At 41.1% G+C, this 23,321-nt stretch overlaps 1 protein-coding gene across 6 annotated transcripts; it reads left to right on the forward strand.

The window, feature by feature from the left end:
- The first annotated feature begins 39 nt into the window (after window positions 1-39).
- On the forward strand, window positions 40-16,980 carry MBOAT7 (membrane bound acylglycerophosphatidylinositol O-acyltransferase MBOAT7). 6 transcript variants are annotated; one of them, XM_014060727.2, is made up of 9 exons: window positions 40-221; window positions 2,239-2,273; window positions 3,553-3,633; window positions 4,554-4,683; window positions 6,281-6,407; window positions 6,498-6,654; window positions 8,258-8,618; window positions 11,088-11,273; window positions 13,953-16,980. In XM_014060727.2, the coding sequence occupies exons 3-9, from the start codon at window positions 3,558-3,560 to the stop codon at window positions 14,332-14,334; spliced, it is 1,419 nt and encodes a 472-aa protein (XP_013916202.2). In that variant the 5' UTR covers window positions 40-221; window positions 2,239-2,273; window positions 3,553-3,557; the 3' UTR covers window positions 14,335-16,980. The 6 variants fall into 6 exon arrangements, 5 of the variants coding, with proteins under 5 accessions (XP_013916202.2, XP_013916205.2, XP_013916203.2 ...); XM_014060730.2 differs by lacking the exon at window positions 2,239-2,273 and having other exon boundaries at window positions 3,524-3,633; XM_014060728.2 differs by lacking the exon at window positions 2,239-2,273.
- The last annotated feature ends 6,341 nt before the right edge of the window (window positions 16,981-23,321 follow it).

Genomic DNA, 23,321 nt, shown 5'->3' on the forward strand with positions numbered 1-23,321 from the left:
CGAGAGAGACAGGAAGCCAGGAGGCGAGCGGGAGATCCCCAATCAAGGCGTGTTGATCCCAGCCGGGGAGGCGGGTCTCGCTCTGCCCTTCCTCGCCTTGCATGTCGCAAGAAACAGAGAGATCTCCTCCTGATCTCGTCTGCCTGCCCTGCAAAGTGATCCCACTCCACCTTCCCCTTCGGGGCAGCTTGCCCGTGGCAGAGGGGGCTCCCTTGCAAAGGGTGAGTGCGCGCGCGTGGCACGGGGAGATTAAAAGCAAGGGGGAAATCGGGGGTGGAGTGGAAAACAACCCGGATTAACGCTTGGTACGGGGGCCCTAACTTCTAGGCGAGGGTTGCAACCCCGAATTAATTTAAGCCGGCTTCTTCCAACTTCCCAGCATCCTCCAGGTGAGGTGGATTACAATGCCCTTCGTCTCCAGTCAACGTTGTAATCCAGGGCAACAGGATAGAGGCGGGAAGCCAATCAAGAAGTGCTTTCCTTGAACGTGTAGCTAAGACAACTGTTGAAGAGCCAATCATTTTTATAGACAGCTGCATTAAGCGTTTTTATGTAACCCGGGATATAAATTTGGCTTCTTAAGGCACGATAGGACCAAACTAGGTTAGCTAAATCTCGATTTTAGAAACCAGGAGATTTTGATTTCTAGTCCCACTTTAGGCACGAAAGCATTTTGTGGTGACTTCGGGCCAGTCATTCTCTCTCAGCCCAGCCCACTTCACAGGGTTGTTGTGGGGAAAATAGGAGGTAGAAACATTATTGGGCATGTTTATCTCCTTGGGGGTATTTATAAAAATAATGAAGGTGGAATATAAATAAATAGGACCGCTTAACAGATGAGTAACATCTTTGCCATGCTATCAAAGATTTTGTTTCAGAAATTATTTTCTAAGATTTTACTCCAATGTTACTGAATTGTTTTATTTTGGAAGAAATGTATTCTACATCTCCTCAGAGACGGTAAATCTGAGACCCAGAGCACCTTCTGAGTGGAATGGAAGCAACAAGGAAGAATTTGACAGGCCTTAAATTATACTGTATTTATTTTTTACTGCATTGTCCTTTGACATAGAAACTATACCTCTATTTCTTTTGGAAATTTATGTGGTTGCACAAAATTTCCCTGAAGTGTTTTGCTTGTCCTATTATTTAAAAACTCTTCTACCATTCCTCCAAATTCTGTGAATATTTAACCTGAAGAGGAAATTCTCGTTTTGTTTTCAATCCCCTTTGGGCAACACAAACTCAGTATTTCCCTTTAACCTCTTGGTCCATAACTTGCATTTTTGAATCATAACAAAATATCTGTCTATATACCGTTTATTCTGTTTGCCTGTACAGTGCTTTCCCCCTTCTAGTTGCTGGATTTTTCAAATGTAAATTTTGTTTTACATTAGTGAGTTCTTCAGAGCCAGCTGGAGAAAGGGGTGTGTATAAAATTTGTTTGAGTGACTCACAAGAGGATGTTAGATTCTCTGGACTTTCCTTCATCCAAATTGTTATCTAGTTGGAGAAGGGTAGAAATGAAGGGAAATTAACTTGGTTTCTCTGGACTTCTGATCTGCCCACGTTAGGTACATTTAGTGACAATCTTGCATTTAAAGTAAGTCGAGTCTAACCTGTGGGGAGAGAAGCAAAAATTTGGGAAGACAGATGTTCGCAAGAAACAGCTGGGAGAAAGCAGGCTGGACATAGAGGTGAAGTGGCTTGTGCAAGAGGTTGTAATCACGATAACAGGAAAGAGCTTTTTGTAATCATAGAGTAAGAGATTATTTTGTAATCGTACTTTCATTTGCTGCGAAGGTAATCAAAAGTTTTCTTTTTTCTTTTATTCTTTCTTTTTTTCATATTTGCTTTTTTTTCTTCCTTTCTTTGCCACTTTTACTCATTATTAATGTTTTGGTTTTTATGTTCTTTGTAAAACTTTTCATAAAATATATTGAACCGCACCCATCACCCCCCCCAAAGGGTGTGATCACTTTCCATTACTGAGAAAGGAAGGTTTTTGTACACAAGTTCAGAATGCAGTTATGCAGGAAATTCATATTTTTAAGGATTGCAAAAAAGGGGGAAAATGTTGCTCATTCTTGTATATTCTCTTGAATTCTTCCTAACTTTTAGCATTCAGTATCCGCTGCTGCTGCTGCTACATCTGTGGTTTACAGTGTGATCTTAAATTACTTGTGATGTACAGTATTCCTTTTTTTAGCTGCTCTCTTCTTTTCCACTTTTATGCAGTTTATTCCTGAAACATGTTTCATCAGTCCTGAAAAGTAAGATGTCTTAGACAGATATAAATGTTTCTTCTTAACACACTTAAATTGTCTTTTGCTTTTTAATACGACAAGATCAGTCTTTGGCAAAGTGTGCTTCAAGCTAATTAAAAAAGCACATATGTCCCTTGCTAGCGTGCCTTTTTCCCTTTCCTTATTATTACACAATTTATTACCCTGCTGATTCATTGCTGAAAACCATCCCAAGTGATTTCCAAGCAGACAGAAGTATGTAAGAGGAGATGTTGTACTTTTGCAAGCTTGGAGATGAAGTGATAAAAAGAAGCATTGCCAGATTTCATTGCTGATCTGAGCCATCAGAGATTGGGGGAGTGTGGGGGGTGTTGAGAGAACCAATCAGCACTTGGAGTCTTGATTGATCTGTCTTAATCTTTCTCAGTTGGGACTGCAATATTTGCTGTTGATTTTCCTTCTCAAGATTGATAGTCTTGCCTCTCTCACAAAGCAAGATGGCAGCAACTGGTTTACTTTGGTTGATTCCAAAAAGATGATGAATCCTGATTAACATTTAGATAGCCTGAGAGCTGTAAGCTACAGTGAGAAGTGGAGGATTGCCTCAGAAGAGGCCTCAGTTTAAATGAAGTTTTAGAAATCTTGCCTACCATACTTAGTTGGCCTTTATCACTACATAGGTAAATAATCACCATATCTCGCAGTGCAAATTAAATTAACAATACATTTTTATTTTTTACTTTGTAATGTTTCCTCACAAGGGCCATCTCTGCTTATTTTGGATCAACAGAGTGTTGACCAACTTGGTTGTGACAGGAATTCATCAACCAGTTTGTTGCCCAAGCCTGATGTTGTGGACTGAGAGAAAGATGACTGGCCAAAAGTTACCCAACTGGCCTTTTTTGGCTAAGGCAGATCTAGAACTCACAGTCCCCCTGGTATTTAGCCTGGTGCTTTAATCACTAGACCAAACTGGTTCTCCAAATTAACCACACATTTTACTGAAAATACTTGTTTTGGGCCAGTAATGGTTTTTAAATCTGTTATTAATCTCTTATATCAAAATAATAATCCTTTTTCCCTGTCATCAAGTTCTCAACCTCAGGTGGTCTGATCTACCTTCTTTACTTTTCTGTATCATGTGTAATTTATATGCAATCCAAAACCAGTAGACTACTTCCTATTTCCTTCTTCATCTCTTCTTTCTCAAAAATAAAGTGCAGGTGTCACTACCCTGTGCTCCGGATTTCCAATACTTCTCACTTTGATCCATGCAGATTGACCTAACTCTGTAATTTCTTGCCAGCTACAATGTCACCTGATGAGATTGTCTACTTGGCGGTCCTTCTCACCTCTATACCTGTTGGTTTCCTCTTCAAACAAGTTGGTAAGTGTGAAACCTGGAGAAAGAAATGCTGCTAGGCACCTCATAAGAAACTGTCCCGGGGTTCAGGTCAAAAGGCTTTGCCGTTAACTCCTTGAAGGGCTTCCTGGTTTGAACAAGTGAGTTGTGAGAAACACATCTCCAAAGGAACTCTGAGAAGATGGGATATGAGATGGAGTCAATCCTTTTAAATGGAAATGGTGAGAAATAATAATACATGGCTCTGCATATTACATATTGACTTATGATCGATGGCTTAGCAACCATTCCAAGATATGATCGGGTTCCAAAATTCTGACAGCCACAGAGTTCCCTCCCCTGGTCAAAGGAGTCTTTGTTGGTCACTCAGTAGCTGACTCACATTTAAAGCCTTTTGCCACATTCCATGGCCACATGATACTGCAGTTATAAATTGTTATAAATTTTGCTGAAAACTGAAATTTCCAGAGATTTTGGCAAAAATGATCCACAGCAAACAATGGATTTGTTTTACAGCCATTGCATTCACTTAACAAATGCTGGGGAAACAGATTGTAAAATCAGGTCAGTCACATTGGTGACCTGCTTTGCAACCATCATGACTTATGACCATTATGGGCAGATTCCATTATGGTCATTCGTTGAGGATTACCTATAGATACATTCCTGGCTATTTGCCATGATCCAAGAAGTCTCTTGGATGAGAAGTGAAATATTTTTAAAGGAAAACCTAAGGAAGTCCAATCATCTTTTGGAAAAATCACAACCATGAGTTGGGTGATTGAGAATCTCCATAGACAATTTTCTAAGTTTTATTTGATGTAGATTCTTAAAAACTGGAGCTGGGTAGGTTGTATATCCAGGCAAGCAAATAAAGTATGCCTCAAACTGTGCATCTTTAAACAATGGAAAAATGTGTTCCTCTCTCTCTTTTTTTTTAATAGGTCCAAAGACCAAAAAATACGGAGCAGCTGTTGTAGGAATTATACTTATTCTGGTGACTTGCCACATTCACATCCTTCATTCCCTTATCACCATACTGGGGACATGGCTTATTATCAATATCTCACCAAGGTAAAGTGACCTGAGAACTATTGAGGCTGTAAGATAGACTGGCAGATATAAAGGCATGCTCTAAAAAGCAAAGGTGGGATTATACATTTTCCAATTTTCCTAAAATCTAACTTGTTCCTTCTCCTCTCCTCCCCTTTCCCCTCCCTCCCTCCCTCCCCCCTCCCTTTCCCTCTCCCCTCCCCTCTCAAGATTTTGAAAAAAGCCCCTTAGTTCCTTAGATGATGATAAAGATCTAATGGTCATTTCAGCAAACTGGTTGAATAAGAAAGGGAAAAGAATGCAACTTCGCTGCCCTGCCATTATCTTAAAAGCAATTGATGTCTCTGTAGAGTGTTCACACAGTGGCTTCCTGATTTGTGTACATTGATTGCGCCAACGTGACCAGATGTGCTGGTGTCCTCAGGTCTTGTAGTGCTCTCCATAGTGTCTCATCACAATCAACACAATCAAAGGGTTCGTTGTAGTCAGTGAAGCCCTTGATATTTTGATATTCACGAGATTTTTCCATGTGTAGATTTGCAAAATGGCCCCTTCGAAAGCCGTCTTGCACATCTGGTAACTCCAATCTGATGGTTGGTGCTGTATATTGTTGTATAATTTTAAGCAGAATCTTGCTGATGTGAGGGATGAGGGATGAGTGCAATTGTTTGATAATTGGAGCAATCTTTAGAATTGTCCTTTTTTGGCAGTGGAATGACTACTTTTTCCAATCCTGTGGACACATGTTGGTTTCCCAAATTTTCTGGCACTGGTCTCTAATGTCGATGGGTGGTGCAGCCCTCAATAATTCTGTAGGAATAGTGTCAACACCTGGAGTCTTATTGTTTGGCAGCTGGTTCATTGCCCACATGATTTCTTCCTCAAGACTGTCCGGTTCTATTTCTACTCCTCTTTCCTCATCCTTCTGAAACTGGGCCCCTTTGCTACCTGCTTACAGCTATTCTGTATATTCTCACCATCTGTCCTTGATGCCTTTTTGGTCAGATAGTTCTTTCTCTTACTTGTTTTAATGATGCCTTTACAAGCAATAAATGGTGCTTGGATCTTTTTAACTTGCATAAATGCAGCTCCTTAGATTTTGACTAATTCATACATTCTGCTAACCAATGATTTGCTCAGTTGTGGTAGGTTATAATTTTTTGGTTTACATAAAACCGTAGGCCATGATCTCTATTTTTGCAGACCTATGCTAAATCAAAACCAAAACCAAACAAAGCACACCTTTAATGCTTAAACTCAATCTTAATGTTAGGATTTCTGGTTTCTAAAGGCTATCTATACCCTTAAGTGTGCAGGATCTAGTATTCAGTCCCTGGTGGTGTTCAAATAAACTTGGCTGAAACAGATTAAGTAGTTTCCACTCGCCACATGATCTCAGCAGGTTGGCTGGGAAATTCTGAGAGTTGCACAGTCCATACATCTTAAAAGTTGCCAAGGCTGAGAAACAATGAGTTAGAAGAGTGGTAAGTGTTTGTGGGTCAGTCATGCAAGGATACCCATGTGTGCTTTTGAAACTGATGTAGAAAAGGGATTAATAATTACAACCTCTCTTCTTTTTCTTTTTCTTTTTTTCTCTCTCTCTCTCTTTTTTAAACAGGGCTTGTCATCACCTGACGCTGGGATGGACATTTTCCTACTTACTTTTTTTCCGCACAGTTACTTACTTCAACTATCCAGAGCCAACACCATTCACCAATGCTGTGCAACTTTTGCTCACTCTTAAGGTATCAGGTTATTTTTGGGATATTGAGAAGGAAGGGTGTTTAGCTTGAAGAGGAAGTAAGGTTCTTCTTTCTGTTTTTTTTGTCTCCCAGCTGCTGAGCGTAGCCAATGAGGTACAAGAACTCATTCAGGCGAAGAAACAGGAAATGACAACCTTCACCAAATCTCCAATGATTGGTGCAGTTCTCCAAAAACCGGGGTTGGTGGAGATACTGTGCTACAGTTACTGCTATGTGGGGCTTATGACAGGTAAAATGAACTGCCTAATAGAAAATGAAATAGGTCTACAGGTATAAACACACCTGTGAGGCATTTTCCCTTTGACAGCCTTATGAGCAGTGGGTTTATGGGCATTTTAAAATGTTGGCATCTTCTCACCACATGTATAAATACCAAGAAGAAGGAAATTATTGGGCTGAAGAGCTACTCTTTATTGTTACAATTTCTTTTTAAAGGAAAAGATAGTTAAGAGATCAGAGCAAGTTGAAAATTATAAAGCCCGTTCAAGTTTTGCCTTCTCATCTACTTCTCACATCAGCCACCTATTGCTCTTGGTATTGTGCCTGGTCATTGGGTGGAAGTGTGGCCTCTCGTAATTTTTGCAGAAGTGTGGTTTCTGCAAGAAACTACCTTGCTGATCAGACAAAAATAGCTATTTCTTCCCTCTAGCCTACACACTTCACTTTTATAGCTTCTCCTTTTTTGTTTTGTGAGAATTTCATGAGAAATGGCCATATACTGATGCTTCAAACATGAAGGCAGGAAATTACACCAGAAATAAGATACCAGGCATTATGGTTTCTTTGCCAGAATCTGCAGGAAATCATAAAATTGTACAACTAGCAAATCCTGCGTGCTTCCAAATCACACACAACCTTAACCTCTCAAGTCTATCCAAAACAAGCCCTCAAAACATATTGCATACTGTCTCTCACAACTCTCCACTAAATTGCACCAAAGACAAATTCCTTGCGTGTCCAATCACACTTGGCCAATAAAGAATTCTGTTCTATTCTATTCGATCTGCAACTGTTCATTTAGCAATGAAAATTATAAAGGCACTGAAAAAAGTTATGACTGGTCTTTGCACTTACGACCGTGGCAATGTTCCCATGGTCCCTTGATCAAAATTCAGGTGCTTAGCAAAGGGCATGTATGCACAGTAAGCACCCTGGGGTCATGTCATTCCTGTTTTAGACCTTCTCATTGGCTCATTGATTCCACAAGCAAAGTCAATGGGGGAAGTTAGAGTTACTTAATGACCTGGTGTTTCACTTAATACGTTCAGTGATTCGCAGCAAAACATGGACATGAAATTGGACATGACTCACTGCCTTGCTTAGCAATGGAAATCCTGGTCCCATCATAAGTGGAGGACAACCTGTACTGGCTTTGGAATAAGGAAAATAATGTGAACACAACTAGAGGAAACCAGGTTATGGAAACAGTGTCTTATGCAGTGGTGGGATCCTGCCAGTTTAACAACCAGTTTGGTGATCGCTGTGGCACTTGCACAGTTTAAATAAATCTTCACTTCCGCGTTAATTCGGGGGAGTAACACCGCTGAGGTGTGGCAATCTGCTCTGCTGTGCAGATCAGCTGAGAAGATAAAAGTAGGAAAAGAGAGCGTGTGGGTGAGCCCATCTGATCATCGGAGTGAACCGGTTCACTCTCAGCTGATCGTTGGAGCTACCAGTTCACCCGAACTGGCCTCAACCCATAGAATCGCACCCCTGGCTTAAGTAATTCAACTGTATGTGTGACACTCTCACTTGTTTTATTTTTCTTCAGGCATACTTCTCCCTCTGCTTGTTGATCTTAAAATTTCATTGTTTCCTGTTTTCGTATCCAGGCCCATTTTATCGCTACCGTACGTATCATGACTGGTTGAGCCAGATTGATCCCTCTGTTATTCCTAGTTGGCGGCCGATGCTTTCCAGATCCAGAATGATCCCCATCTTTGGGATATTTTTCCTGGTTGTCTCCCACTTCTTCCCCCTTGATTACGTCCGAAGCGATGCCTTCTACGAGAGAGAACTCCCTTTCCGCCTCTTCTACATGATGCCCATTTTCTTTGTCTTCCGTATGCGTTTCTATGTTGCCTGGCTTTGCGCCGAGTGCGCCTGCATTGCTGCTGCTTTTGGTGCCTATCCAGTCACTGCCAAATCTCGGTCAGGTGGAGGACCTACAGTGGAATATGACCCTTTAAGTCGGTAAGTCAGAAACCTCTTCTTGGCTCTGCCGTCTCTGAAATACGTTTTCCACGCAGCATTAATAACAGTGAATTGTTACCACAGGCTTCCTAAAGAAGAAGTGCTTTCCTTGGGCTACCTCTCACCATAAAAACCACCACCATTAGCAATAACACTTAGACTTATATACCACTTCACAGTGCTTTACAGCCCTCTCTAACCGGTTTACAGAGCCAGCCTATTGCCCCCAACAATCTGGGGTCTCATTTTACCCGCCTTGGAAGGGATGGAAGGCTGAGTCATCCTTGAGCCTGGTGAGATTCGATCTGCCAAACTGCTGGCAGCAGAAGTAGCCTGCAGTACTGCACTCTAACCACTGCGCCACCGCAGTGCGTTAGATATAGTAGAGCTAAAACATTCCACCTTTTGCACCAATCTTTGTAGAGGCTTTATGTTGGCCTTTTCTTTATTTTTCATTGAAATGTACAAATTGGGCCTTTGAGTTCTACAGATCAATTTGGGAGTCATGAGAAGCTCCTTCAAATAAGTGCTAATTCAAGCATGGAAATGAGATTTCCAGATTCTCTCAGGATGCTGATCCCTTTCTGGTTCATATGATTGTTACAACCCAGTTCTAATTCTTGGATGAAACTTAGCTGACGTCCCTGTAATACAGAGTTGGTTTAGTTCCAGGCCCTTAGCTTGTCTGGTAGTACTGCTTGCTCCAAAACTAAGGTACAGCCACTATGTGAACCAGTGGTGGAATTCATTTTTTTTTTTACTACCGGTTCTGTGGGCGTGGCGTGGCTTGGTGGGCGTGGCAGCGAAAGATACTGTAAAATCCTCATTCCCTCCCGATCAGCTGGGACTCGGGAGGCAGAGAATAGATAGCGGTGGGGCCAGTCAGAGATGATATTTACCGGTTCTCTAAACTACTTAAAATTTCCACTACCGGTTCTCTAGACTTGGTCAGACCTGCTGAATACTACCTCTGATCTGAACTCCTTGAGAGAGAGAGAAATGAAATGAAATAGCATTGGTTGTTTCCATGTGAGTTTTGCTAAAAACTGCTTATAGAAGCTACATCCAATGTTGCGCAGGACTAGCATCAATTGCTTTAGGTTACTAAATTTACTTTTGGACCATACAAAAAGTAAAAAACTAAATCCTGCTGCCAAATATGTACATGTAGTCCTTGACATACAACAGTTTGTTTAGTGACCATTCAAAGTTAAAACAGCACTGAAAAAAGTGACTTGTGGTCATTTTTCACAGTTACAACCTTTGTTGTCAGATGTTTGACAACTGATTCATACTTACGATCATTTCTCTGCCTTAAGGTCATGTGATCACCTTTTGAATAAAAGCAAAGTCAATGGGGAAGCCAGATTCACTTAACAACCACGTTACTAACTTATCAACTGCAGTGATTCACAACAACTGTGGCAAGCAAGGTAAGAGCTGAGGTGGCACAGTGGTTAAATGCAGCACTGCAGGCTACTTCAGCTGAAAGCAGTTCTGCAGTTCGGCAAATCTCACCGGCTCAAGGTTGACTCAGCCTTCCATCCTTCCGAGGTGGATAAAATGAGGACCCGGATTGTTGTGGGCAATATTCTGACTCTGTAAACCACTTAGAGAGGGCTGAAAGCCCTATGGAGCGGTATATAAGTCTAACTGCTATTGCTATTGCTATACTAAAATGGAGCAAAACTCACTTAACAAATGTTTCCCCTACAAGAGAAATTTTGGGCTCAATTATAAGTCAAGGATTACCTGTATAGACTTCATTTAATTTTGTTGTTTACTTCTTAATTTTTAAGAAGTAAACAACAACTTATTTTTTAAAGAAGTCTGAAGATCACAAACAAAATATTCATTAGTAATACAGAGTATAACATAATTTAGCAAAGTTGATCTTTTCATGATGCTGCAGATAATCCTTGACTTATGACCAATCATTAAACAACAATTTGATGTTTTGGAAGTCTGTAAAACACTCCTGTCTATTGTAAAATGTTGCATAGCACCATCTCACCTAATCCCCCCCACAGTCATATTACCACATTTCAGGCACATGGCAACTTGTTTGCACTTACAAATGCCCCATGAAAAAATGAAGACTCCTGCCTTGGGCAGAGAGTTGGGCTAGAAGACCTTCAAGGTCCCTAAAAGCTCTGTCATTCTAAATAGCTGAGTATAAACTTACAGGTTTTTGTTTTGTGTGTGTCTATACCATTTTGCATTCCAAACCACAAGGTGCTCAAAACAGATGGTATGTTGTCCCATTATTCAACACAGTAGGAGGAGAGCTACATTAGTCTATGATAGTCCTGATCAGAATTAATTTGTTTGAAAAGACATTGCCAGATTCCTTCTGTTAACAAACTAATTGACATTTTTAAGGTCAGTCCCATACAGAAAACATTTTTAGAACAGTTCTGGACATTAAAAATGCATGAAGGAATTGATTTTTCTCTCTTCTCTTGCAAGCAGATCAGCTGACGGGGAAGCATCCAGTGTTGCCTATGATTATGAGACAATCAAAAACATTGATCCACATGGAACAGATTTTTGTGTCAAAGTAAAGGATGGCATGCGCTATTGGAACATGACTGTCCAGTGGTGGTTGGCACAATACATCTACAAAAGTGCACCTTTCCACTCCTATGTCATGAGGTGCGGCAAGCGACATCAGGTTCAAATAAAGTGTCATTCGGGGCAAGAAATAGTCTTTGAGGATGAAATGATGGGCTGATTAACTAGGAGGCATGAAGTCAGTTGGGTATGAGTGTAGGTTGTAGAAATGATGTTGTGGGACAAGGATTTTGGGACAGGAACTGCTTGTTTTGAAGGCTCGGGGTGAACACTAGGCAGATTTGGGATGAGATGAAGTAGTGACCTGCCATCAAAGAAACGTAAATCAGAAAATCTAAGTGATTTATGAAAAACTACACTTTTAGGTAAACCCTACAGAATTATGCATGCAATGGGTATGTCTAATCTAATGAAAATCAGGACTAGGGTAGACATGATACCAGTGTTCCAATATCTCGGGTTGCCACAAAGAAGAGGGAGTCAACCAGGGGTGGGTTTCAACCGGTTCGCACCGGTCCCTGCGATCCGGTTGGTCGCCGAACCCGGAAGTAAGTAACTTCCGGGAACGGCAAAGCCCCCCCCCCCCCCCCGCGCCCGCGCGCACCCGCACACCCACGCCCGCTCCTTACCCGGTTTTTACGAATTCTGCGCTTCCATGCATGCGCAGAACGCATACAGTGCCTGCGCGATCCTCCAGGAGCAGCTGGAGCATCGCACAGACACTAGTACACATGCGCGCACCGCATTCGTGCGCGAGGACGCCGCATGCGTGCGCGAGGACACCGCCGGCCTCGTTCCAACCGAACCGGTTGGAACGGGGTGAGAAACACACCCCTGGAGTCAACTATTCTCCAAAGCACCTGAGGGTAGGACAAGAAGCAATGGGTGGAAACTAATCAAGAAGAGAAGCAACTTAGTATTGAGGAGAAATTTCCTGACAGTTAGAACAATTAATCAGTGGAATGATTTGCCTCCAGAAGTTGTGAATGCCCCAACCCTGGAAGTTTTTAAGATGTTGGATAACCATTTGTCTGAAGTGGTATAGGGTTTCCTGCCTAAGCAGGAGGTTGAAGACCTCCAAGGTCCCTTCCAACTCTTATACTAGTCTAGTCTAGTCTAGTCTAGTCTAAATGCTATTGCTGTATTTACAATACAATAGCAGAGTTGTAAGGGACCTTGGAGGTTTTCTAGTCCAACCCCCTGCCTAGGCAGGAAACCCTATACCGTTCCAGACTAATGGCTATCCAACATCTTCTTAAAGACTTCCAGGGTTGGGGCATTCACAACTTCTGGAGGCAATTTCTGTTCCACTGATTAATTGTTCTAACTGTCAGGAAATTTCTCCTCAGTTTTAAGTTGCTTCTCTCCTTAATTAGTTTCCACCCATTGCTTCTTGTTCTACTCTCAGGTGCTTTGGAAAATAGTTTGACTCCCTCTTCTTTGTGGCAATCCCTGAGATATTGGAACACTGTTATCATGTCTCCCCTAGTCCTTCTTTCTATTAAACTAGACATACCCAGTTCCTGCAACCATTCTTCATATGTTTTAGTCTCCTGTCCCCTAATCATCTTCGTTGCTCTTCTCTGGATTCTTTCTAGAGTCTCCACATCTTTTCTACATTGTGGTGCCCAAAACTGAATGCAGTATTCCAAGTGTGGCCTTACCAAGGCATTATAAAGTGGTATTAACACTTCACGTGATCTTGATTCTATCCCACTATTTATGCAGCCTAGAACTATGTTGGCTTTTTTAGCAGCTGCTGCACACTGCTGGCTCATATTTAAATGGTTGTCCACTAGGACTCCAAGATCCCTTTCACAGTTCACTACTGTTGAGCAAGGTACCACCTATACTGTACCTGTGCATTTCGTTTTTCTTGCCTAAATGTAGAATCTTACTCTTTTCACCATTGAATTTCATTTTATTAGATAGTGCCCAATGTTCAAGTTTGTCAAGATCCTTCTGTATCTTTAGCCTATCTTCTGGAGTGTTGGCTGTTCCTGCCAGCTTGGTGTCATCTGCAAATTTGATGAGTTGCCCATTTATTCCCTCATCAAAATCATTGATGAAGATGTTGAAGAGTACTGGGCCTAAAACAGAGCCTTGGGGTACTCCACTGCATACTTCCCTCTATGAAGATGCAGTTCCATTGAGGACTGCACGTTGAGTGCGGTTGGTCAGGCACTTACAAATACTATACTATACTATAGACTGATTGAGTCATCCAGGTGAGATGGGTAGTATAGACAATTAATAATTTTTTTAAAAAGTTGCATAATCTTCGTGTACTGTAGAGCAGTGCTCCCCAACCTTTGCAGCTTGACCCAGTGGAGGGGCGGGAAGAGGACAACTGAGTCGCACGAGTGGTAGGCCAGCATGCACGCACAGCTCGATTTGCTCAAGTGGTGGACCAGCACACACATGCATGTATGCTCAGCTTAATTTGCACAAGTTGAGCTGCACATGCACAGCAACCCACCAGATGTGCAGCCCAGTTGCAACTAGGCCACAGCCTGGTAGTGGGCTGCAGTATAGGGGACCTCTACTCTAGAGATGCTAGGTTTCAGCTCCCATTGTTCTCAAGCCAGCATAGTTTGACTGGGATCTTGAAGTCCAACACTTCTGTAGGTTGTGAGCAAAATTTAACAAGAGTCGTGAGTTGGGAATGATGGGGGGGGGGGTATGAGGAATTTGGGGATAGGTAGGTGCTTGGATTGCTTTGAGGGGATGAATTTGAACTGATCAGACTTTTCTTTTTAGGAGTGCCTGGACAATGCTTATCTCGGCCTACTGGCATGGGATCCACCCTGGGTACTACATCAGCTTCCTTACCATCCCGCTCTGCCTAGCAGCTGAGGGGGCCATGGAGAGTGGATTCTTGAAGCACCTCTCCCCGTCTGGGCGTCTTTGGGGTGACTGGATACAGTGGTTCCTGAAGATGAGGGCCTATGACTACATGTGCATGGGTTTTGTGTTGCTTACCTTTGAGGATACCATTCGCTATTGGAGCTCGATCTATTACTGTATCCATGTGGCAGCTGTGTTTTTCTTCCTGCTGGGAACGCTGTTGGGGACCCAGAGGAAACGGGGGCCCCCAAAAGATAAACAGGGTGCTCCAGAGAATCCCAAGCAACAGGAATGAGAGGGCAAAGTAATGTTGCTGTATACCCACAGCAAGGAATTCTACCATAGACACCGGAGGCTAAGGGAACAAATAAGACTAGTAAGTCTAGTTTTGATATATGTCATGACTGTAGGTGGGGATTGAAGGAAGTAATCTGAGATGTAACTTGGAAAATCCTACTTTTGGTCTGGTTTGTGACAAGGCGATTTAGAAATCCTAAAAATATTGCCACCTAGGCTATTCTATTCAACACCAGGGGATTCTGAGAAAAGGAAACTTCTCCAGATGTTAACTTCTAACCCAATGTTTCCCAGTCTCAGCAATTTTAAGATCTATGGACTTCAACTCACATGGGGAATTCTGGGAGTTGAAGTCCATCCATCTTAAAGTGGTTGAAGCTGTTCTGACCCTCCCTTTTGTTAGGTTTCTTTCTACCTTTCACTCTACTTCCATAAAGTTTAGAAATCTTCTGACTCCTCTATAATCTTGCTTTTCTTTTCATTTATTTTTAAGTCCAAACCTCAGCCGTTTTATAGGATAGAATAGGGTAACGGAATTATAACCCCAACAGGTTATGGAACTTCAACTCCCGAGAACTCCAGCCAAGTTTAACAATATTATAGGCAATGGAATATATACTATAACTGCATAGCATTGAGAGGATCGCACATTCTCTCTCCTTTAACCAGTAGGATTTTTAGTTCTGTGTTACACATTCTGTAACTAGCTGATCCCTGATTTTCACTGTCATTTTTATTTTCTTTAAATGTCATAGTAGCCTTGAAAATATCTGCATATCTAGTGGGATTTTTTGAAAGGGTGAATTTGGGACTTTGTCCTTTGGGTAGATAAGATATAAGGCTGTCATTTGAGCTGCAAAAATCAGGATGTTCACTAGAAGACAACTTCCATCCAATGATCATCCAGATTTTGGCAACTCAGATTTGGTAATTATACAGAAATGCTAAGATTTAACAACAACAACAACAAAAAGCTCCATCCAAATGTTTTTGATCACCTGTACAGAGAGATGTGCAAAAATGTGTTAGATCTCACAAAATCTTGAATCAGTGACCCTGTTGTTAAAAGAGGTGAGATTCTGGAATGTAAGAAGATTTTTACAGGGCTGGAACCTGTTACACAAAAGTGATAGAAACACGAAGATTAGTTTGCTAATATACAGGTACAGGTGGGGCTGGTGAACTAGTAAAGAAATCAGATGTTGCACACAAGGACTGCCGTATTTAAGTATGTTACTTTTAAATATAAGGAACAAATGCATGTTTGGGGGTTTGTTTGTTTTTAGCCACAATATTTGGGGCTGAAAAAAAATTAAACTTTTTAGGGCATAGAGGGCTGTGTCTTATGGAACCTAAAATGTGTACACTGAGTATAAAAAGGTGGGTTTTAGTTTGCAAAAGGTAAACAAATATATTAACTACCAGAAAAATGATTGCTCAGGTAATACGTTTATGTCTTAAGGAAAACTATACATGAACCTGCTTGTGTTTGCGTTATTTTTGGTCCAAACTAGTATTTTATTGGAAAATACTTGGAAAATAAAAAAAAAAAATTTTTTTTAAAGAAACACACAAAAACATTAGTCTTTTGCACAGTTGTATCTTGCTGGTCCTAAACAAAGTAGCAGAAAATATACATTGAATTTGAGAAGAGTAGTCTCCTGTCCTTTACTACATGGAGCTGGATTTCAAGTGTCCTCTTCTTCCCAAAGAGCTAACCAAGATTGTGAAACAATCTTAAAACTTTTATACCATTTCTAGTTTCTTTCAACTATCACACTGGCTCAGTCATTAAATCGAACCTATACCATTTATAAATTGCGATTTTTGCCTTGCTCAAACCAAATCCACCCCACTCGGATCTTGTGTCGTCCTCAGCTCAGCCTTCTTTTTCCTGAAAGCCATTAGAACTACTCCTTCATTAAGCTGAATTCACCTCAAGTTCTCCATCTTGCTGGTTATAGAGCAGTGATGGCTAGCCTTTTTGTCATTGCATGCCAATAGCGTATGTGTGTGTGTCCACACCCTTAATACAATGTGCACATGACACATACCCCGCATGCCCCATCCCCCCTGTGCATGCACACGTGCCCCCCTGCGAATGTGCACATGACCCCCTGTGACCGTCCCACAGGCATGAGTGGCAGAGACCCGAAAATCAGCTGGCCAGTGGGAGGCCATGCACACATGCATGGTGGAGCTCAGCTCGGGCAACAACTTGCGTGCCCACAGAGGGTTCCGCATGCCACCTCTGGCACATGCCCCATAGGTTCGCCATCATGGTTATAGGGTGATCTCATCAGTGTCAGACCTGGAAGCCATCTTTTACTTTTGGATTTCAGGCCTGCCACACTTTCTACTGTGGGAAAAAAGGATGGGGGATTATACAGAGTATGGGTGATGTGTAGCTATAACAACATTCTTTCTTAGAAAATCAAGGTCGCTTTGTCCCTGCACCTGGACGCATGTGGATGGGAGGAGTCTTTCTTCGTGGCAATGGAGGATTGGACCATGTGACAGACTAGTGGGTGTTGGGGGCAGGGTCTTGAATTTTCAACTGGATGGGAAAATCTGGAAGCTTTCAGATGTGGGTTTTCCCAGATGTGCCAATATGACATCTCTAATAAAATGGTACTTTGAGGAACCTAAAGCCTCTGAGTTTTCTTTTGTTGGGGGTGTTACTTAGAACCCTAACATTCAGGATATTTTGAAGGACATTTAATGCTTTTCTTATCAGCCTGTTCTTTCCCAATGCCATCTCCAGAGGAAGGAGAGTAGATAAGTCCATACCTTAGCCTCTCTACAGGTTGGGTGGCTCTATTCTGGAAGTGGGTGCCATTTCAGAGTGGCCAAAATTCATAGCAGCCACTCCCAAATTGGCACCAACTTTAGGGATGGAATCCCCACTGCGTAGGAAGGCTGCGCAGTGCAGTGGATATTCCAGAAGATCTATAGTAAAAGGTATGTAACTGATAGGGCGGAGGATGTGAGACCCATTGGGATGGAAGCAGGTCCAAGGCATTTGAGAGATCCCAAGGGGCAGGAAGTGGGGCAAGGGGTACCTTGGGATGGGAGAGAATTTGGGAGGTCTGGGCAGCCAAGTGTGAGTTGTGGATGTACCACAGTCTGGGCCTGGGCCTGTGGTAGGGATTTTAGGGATGGGATTCCTTAAGTGATGTAATCACATGGATGCCTTGTTTAATGGCTGTCGCAATTTGTGACCATAATGGGCAGGCTCCATTGTATTTGTAAGTTGAGGACTACTTGTAACGAGAAGGCTCCATTACAGTTGTAAGTCAAGGACTACTTGGAAATGTAGAAACGGGTAACAATTTAGATCAGTTATTCTTAACCGGTGGTCCATGGATCCCTGAGTGGCCATGATCTTACAGAAGATCCACAAAGGCTTGAAAACAATGCTATGATTTAAATCTTGAGTTAGGTTTTGATGATCTGTTGTCATAGCATGACCATTAAAGATATTTAAAGGATCTTAAATAATACCTTAAATGAAGGTTACACCACTCCAAGATTATCTAATGTCATGCACACATTGGGGCAGGATATCAAAGCTGGACTGCGGTTCAAAGTTGCTGCTTCCTTCTTCAGCTCTTGCTACCCTCCCCATCTATATTTGTGAAATGAGGCCAAGCCAGAGTTTTCTACTCTGCACTGGATAATACTAACTCTGATGATAACTCTTCATGACTGCCAACAACCACGACACCAAGAGAACCTGCACAGGCATTTGTATTGCCACATGTTGCCTGAAAGAATGTGGAGGAGACAAAGATTTGTGTTGCTTGGAGCAGAAATGCAGGCTGATCCCACCCAACCAGGATCTATCTAGGTAACACCCATCCTATTGTCAAAAGAATTAATCTCCACCTATTGAGCTGCAAAAAGTGACCAGAATTTCAACCCCTCAAACACTTACTCTGCATTCCCTGTAAGATAAAATGTAAAAATATCACACAGCTCTGACAAGATGTATTTATCACATTTATGCAGCAAGAAATGTACAAGCATGTCCATCTGATGATTTGTTGGTGGCATCTTAAGGACTGGTGGTACCATGAAGTAGACACTGAAGTCCTAATTGATGGCAGCCTCTGGGATATTTCTCAGTAGGAGAAGAAACCTGTTTGTGCTATCCAATTTGCTTTTCACCTTGTATGCAATTATTGCTATCCATTAGGTGTACCAGTGGGCACCTCCATACAGTGCAGTGTTTCTAGAAGGTTCAATTGGTGGTTGTTTTAATTCAGGGAATTGGGAACGGGAACATTTTGCCCATCCGCAGACCAGGGGTGGGTTTCTCGCCCCGTTCCAACCGGTTCGGTTGGAACGGGCCGGCGGCGTCCTCGTGCACGCATGCGTACTAGCGTCTGCGTGACGCTCCAGCTGCTCCTGGATGATCGCGCAGGCGCTGTATGCGTCCTGCGCATGCGTGGAAGCGCAGAACTCGTCAAAACCGGGTAAGGACCACGGGCAGGCGCGCCCTTCGCCATTCCCGGAAGTTACTTACTTCCGGGTTCGGCGACCAACCGGTTTGCAGGGACCGCCGCGAACCGGTTGAAACCCACCCCTGCCGCAGACTATAAAAAGCTTGGGTGCTTTGCGCCTTTGAGAAAGAGCATTCTGATTATGACAAGTCCTAAACTCCTTAGTAAAACTGCATCAAAGTTGTGGGTGCTTCATCATTGTAGGTTTTTAAGAAAGACTCGACAGTCACTTGTCTGAAATGACATAGGATCTCCTGCTGGAACAGGGGGCTAGACTAGAAGACCTCCAAGGTCCTTTATTTTGATTGATTGACTGATTCTGTCAAAAGTTACTATATATAGAAGTTAGTTGGTCAGGGCTGTGAAAATACAGGATACCTCTATATTGGCAGCTCCAAATGCTACGTAAGCATTGTTCTTCTGTTGAAAGTTAAATATAGCAACCAATTTATTTACGTTTTGGCAAAGGGAGAGGCCATCCATCTCTGTTTACCGGCTGCACATTCTAACAGCAGGAAGTCCTTGTTTATCGACTGTTCACAGTTACATCAGTGAAGGCAAAGTAACTTTGTGACTGTAAAAATCTTTAAAGGTTTTCAGATTTTAAGCATAGTAGTGGATTCATTTAGTGACCACTTCGCTTAATAATTGTTTCCAGTCTTAAAAGTGATGAATAAATAAGACTACCTTTACATGACAAGCATTATTATTTAACCATAGTGGGTAGGGGCCTGAACAATTCACCCCAGGGATTTTAATCTGAATCCACTACATGGACATACTGCTTCAACATGAATGTGTATTTGCACAATGGCTTAAATAGTTTACAAAAAATATTTTAAAATGTTGAATAATAAATCAGCAAATCTGAAGAAGGGAGAGCATTAAAATTGTGCTTACAAGAAAGTCAACATGATGAAAGTCATACACAACATGATGTTTTTGTTTTTAATCAGTATGTATAGGACAGTGGTGGGTTCTGGATCCCGTTCCAACCGGTACAGTTGGAATTGGCACGGCGGCGTCCACATTGACCTGTGCAGTGCGCAGATGCGTCTCCACGAGCCTCTGCAACGCTCCAGCTGCTCAGCGGAGTAGAGTGCAGGCACATGCACGTGCACAGAAGCCTTAAAAGACAGTTAAGGAGCTCGGGCGGGTGGGTGGGCCCTCCGGAGCACTGTACCAGAACAGTATCCGGTGCTCCAGGCAGGTTCCGGATGCCCGTACCGGGATGTACCGCCTGCAACCCACCACTGGTACAGGAACATTTTATCTGGAATACTGCATATGTGTTTCAATGTCAGTATGTCTCCAAGGTTATTTTTTCTTCAAAAGGCAATTGGACTATTTTCTCCGTCAGGAGGAGGAAAAAAATGTTTCACTTCTCATCCAAGAAGCTTCATTGGTTCTGATGACTGTGTGGGGTTGAAGGATAGGAACTGACAATTGAGACTGGATAGTGAGGGGATGGAAGGATAGATTCTGACAGGAAGGTGGGAAGGGGTTGGAAGGATTGCATTTCTTTGCAGTCATCGGGTCATTAACACTCTCTCTGAAAGCTGTGGAAGCTACTTGGGGGTTTACCTGTGCCCTCAGGGTCACCTTAATCAGGGTGCAATTGGTTGTGGAATCTTCCTGGAACTGGCATTGTAGACTAGAGATAGGTAGTGTCTTATTTCTCCCCTTCTGTAAGGGAGGGGTCTTCAGTTCTAACACAGATGGATTATTTTACTCCTCTTTCAAAGCAATGGTCCTCTCTATCTAAAATATGGAACTTTCTAACATAGATGGAAAGTTAACATTTTTAAAAAGTTTTTTTTTATTTTTAAACAAACAAAGACAAACAGTACATATAACATAAAACCCTCATCAATTACATATAGCATGTCGTTAGGTTACAAGCATTTGTGCATCACCACTTTCAATTGTGTATAAGCTCACTGATTATAATCAATTATCCATCAAGCATACATGGATACATTAACATTGTACATCATATTGTTCAGTTATAATTGATATTCTTTTGTTTTAAGCAAATAGTCTATAAACTAGATTCACATATATACCAATATTCCATTGCATCCTTATTTGTCTATTTAATAATAATATATCTTTATAGAATCACCTATCTCATATTATTTTTGCAATATGAAAGAATTCTCCAATGTTTTATATTTATGCATCACTACTTTCAATGATATATAGAACCACAAATTATCCATCAAGTATACATAGGTACATTGTTATCATTATACATCATATGTTCAACTATAATTGTTATTCCTTCATTTTAAACAAAATGTTCTAGATATTCAATTCATGTATATGGCAATATTCCATTACATCATTGTTAGTATATTTAATAATATATCTTTATAGTATCACCTATCTTATTCTATTATTCTTACAATATGTAAAATTTCTCTAACATTTTTTTATTTCCATGTTTTTTTATCTAGCCATTGATAAAACAAATCACATACCTTATACAATTGTACATCTTCTTGTTCTCTAATTTCAAATGTCAATTTACTCATTTCAGCACATTCCATTATTTTTTGAATAACTTCCTCCTGCATTGGTATTTTCTCATTTTTCCAATTTTTTGCAAATACAATTCTAGCTGCTGTTAAAACATTTGCAACCAAATATTTCAAATCCTTGTTGCGTTTCTGGTATAATTCCCAATAAAAAAAATCTTTGGTTTAAGATCTATGTGTTTTTGTATCATTTTCTCCAACCATATGTGGATTTTAGTCCAGTATCTTTTAGCTTCTGTGCAAGTCCACCACATATGATAATATGAGCCCGGTATCTGATGATATTTCCAACACTTTTCCGATTTGTTCTTGAACATTCTTGCTATTCTTGTTGGGGGTAGATGCCACCTGTAAAATATCTTATACAAATTTTCCTTATATGCTGTTGACATTCTCATTTTATAATTTTGAGACCACAATTTCTGCCATTTCTCTAATTCAGTCCCATGGCCAAAATTCTCCCCCACCCCCCCAAGCTATCATGGTTTCTTTGATTTGGTCTTCCTTTAACTTAACCTCTAGTAAATGTCCATATAATTTTTTAATTACTTTTTCATCAGTACCTATCAAAATATTATCTAATTCAGTCATTTTATCATAGAAACCTTCCATTTTATGGTCTTTATCATATCTAGATTGTATTTGTGCATATGAAAACCAATTCCTTCCTATTCCTTCCTGTTTCAACTCTTGCATAGATTTGAGTTTACCCTCTGCATTCAATATTTCACCATATCTAACTGTTTGTTCCTTTTTATATATTATTGGATATGAAAAAGCTTCAATAGTTGATAGCCAGACTGGAATTTTTAGGTAGTATTGCCTTTTGATCTTCTCCCAATTTAGTAACAAAGCCTCTCTTATATAGTATCTTCTAAAATAAGTGTACTGCATCTAGCAGTTAAATATATCCTCAAATATTTAACCTTATTTGTAATTTGAATCTCCAAAGTTTCTGCCAATTCTTCCTTTTGTCTCGATGATATATTCTTTGTCAGAATCTTCGTTTTATCTTTATTTATTTTCAAGCCTGCTCCTTTTCCATATTCCTCTATTTTTTCTATCAATTTGGATGCAGTTTCTAATGGATCCTCAAGGATAAAAACCAGATCATCTGCAAATTCTTGTAATTTATATTCTTCTTTTTAAATTTTCATTCCTTTTATTTCTTTCTCTTCTCTAATCTTTCTATTTAAAACTTCTAATGTTACCACAAAAAGTAAAGGTGATAGTGGGCAGCCTTGTCTCGTTTCTCTCCTTATTTCGATCGAATCTGTCAATTCTCCATTTATCATTATCTTTGCTGTTTGTTTGTGGTATATGGTTTGTATGGCTCCCCCAAAGAAACAGACAGTACAGGCATCCGATTTTGCCTGGTACTGTATCAAATCAATAATTACTTTTGTTGTCAGTTCTCCATTTATCATTATCTTTGCTGTTTGTTTGTGGTATATGGTTTGTATGGCTCCCCCAAAGAAACAGACAGTACAGGCATCCGATTTTGCCTGGTACTGTATCAAATCAATAATTACTTCTTATTTATAGGATTATCTGGTTTATGCACCAAATTACTACATTTCCCAAAATCCTATTGGCGGCGTTTAAAAAAAAGCGCTGATACGGTGGCCTTCGACGGACAGCTTCGAACGCGCTGTCTCGCTTTGTCTGGCTTGACGTGAGAACTAACTGGTGCAGAAGAGCGGTAACTCCGAAATAATTACTAAAAATGCATTAATATTACAGCCGCAGCCTCCCAAGATGAGGGATATAATTTGTGCCCTTAAGGATTTTTTTTTAAAGAGAGACATTCAGTGGCCTTTCTGAGTACACAGTCTCTGTTTATCCATCTGTATGCATGCCTACACGTGTCTCTAAGATTGCAAAAGATAAAATCTAGCCCGTTCCCATTCTTTGCTTTTCCGGACTGAGTTCACGACCAG

The sequence above is a fragment of the Thamnophis sirtalis genome, unplaced genomic scaffold, assembly GCF_051295495.1.
Source record: "Thamnophis sirtalis isolate CommonGarterSnake01/CBP01778 unplaced genomic scaffold, rThaSir2_p1.2 scaffold_4, whole genome shotgun sequence".
Classification (NCBI taxonomy): domain Eukaryota; kingdom Metazoa; phylum Chordata; class Lepidosauria; order Squamata; family Natricidae; genus Thamnophis; species Thamnophis sirtalis.

Coding starts and splice junctions, on each gene's coding strand:
- MBOAT7 (XM_014060727.2), top strand. CDS start 3,558: ATGTCACCTGATGAGATTGTCTACTTGGCGGTCCTTCTCACCTCTATA. Junction 4,684..6,280: donor ATTATCAATATCTCACCAAG/GTAAAGTGACCT, acceptor TTTTTTAAACAG/GGCTTGTCATCACCTGACGC. Junction 8,619..11,087: donor GAATATGACCCTTTAAGTCG/GTAAGTCAGAAA, acceptor TTCTCTTGCAAG/CAGATCAGCTGACGGGGAAG.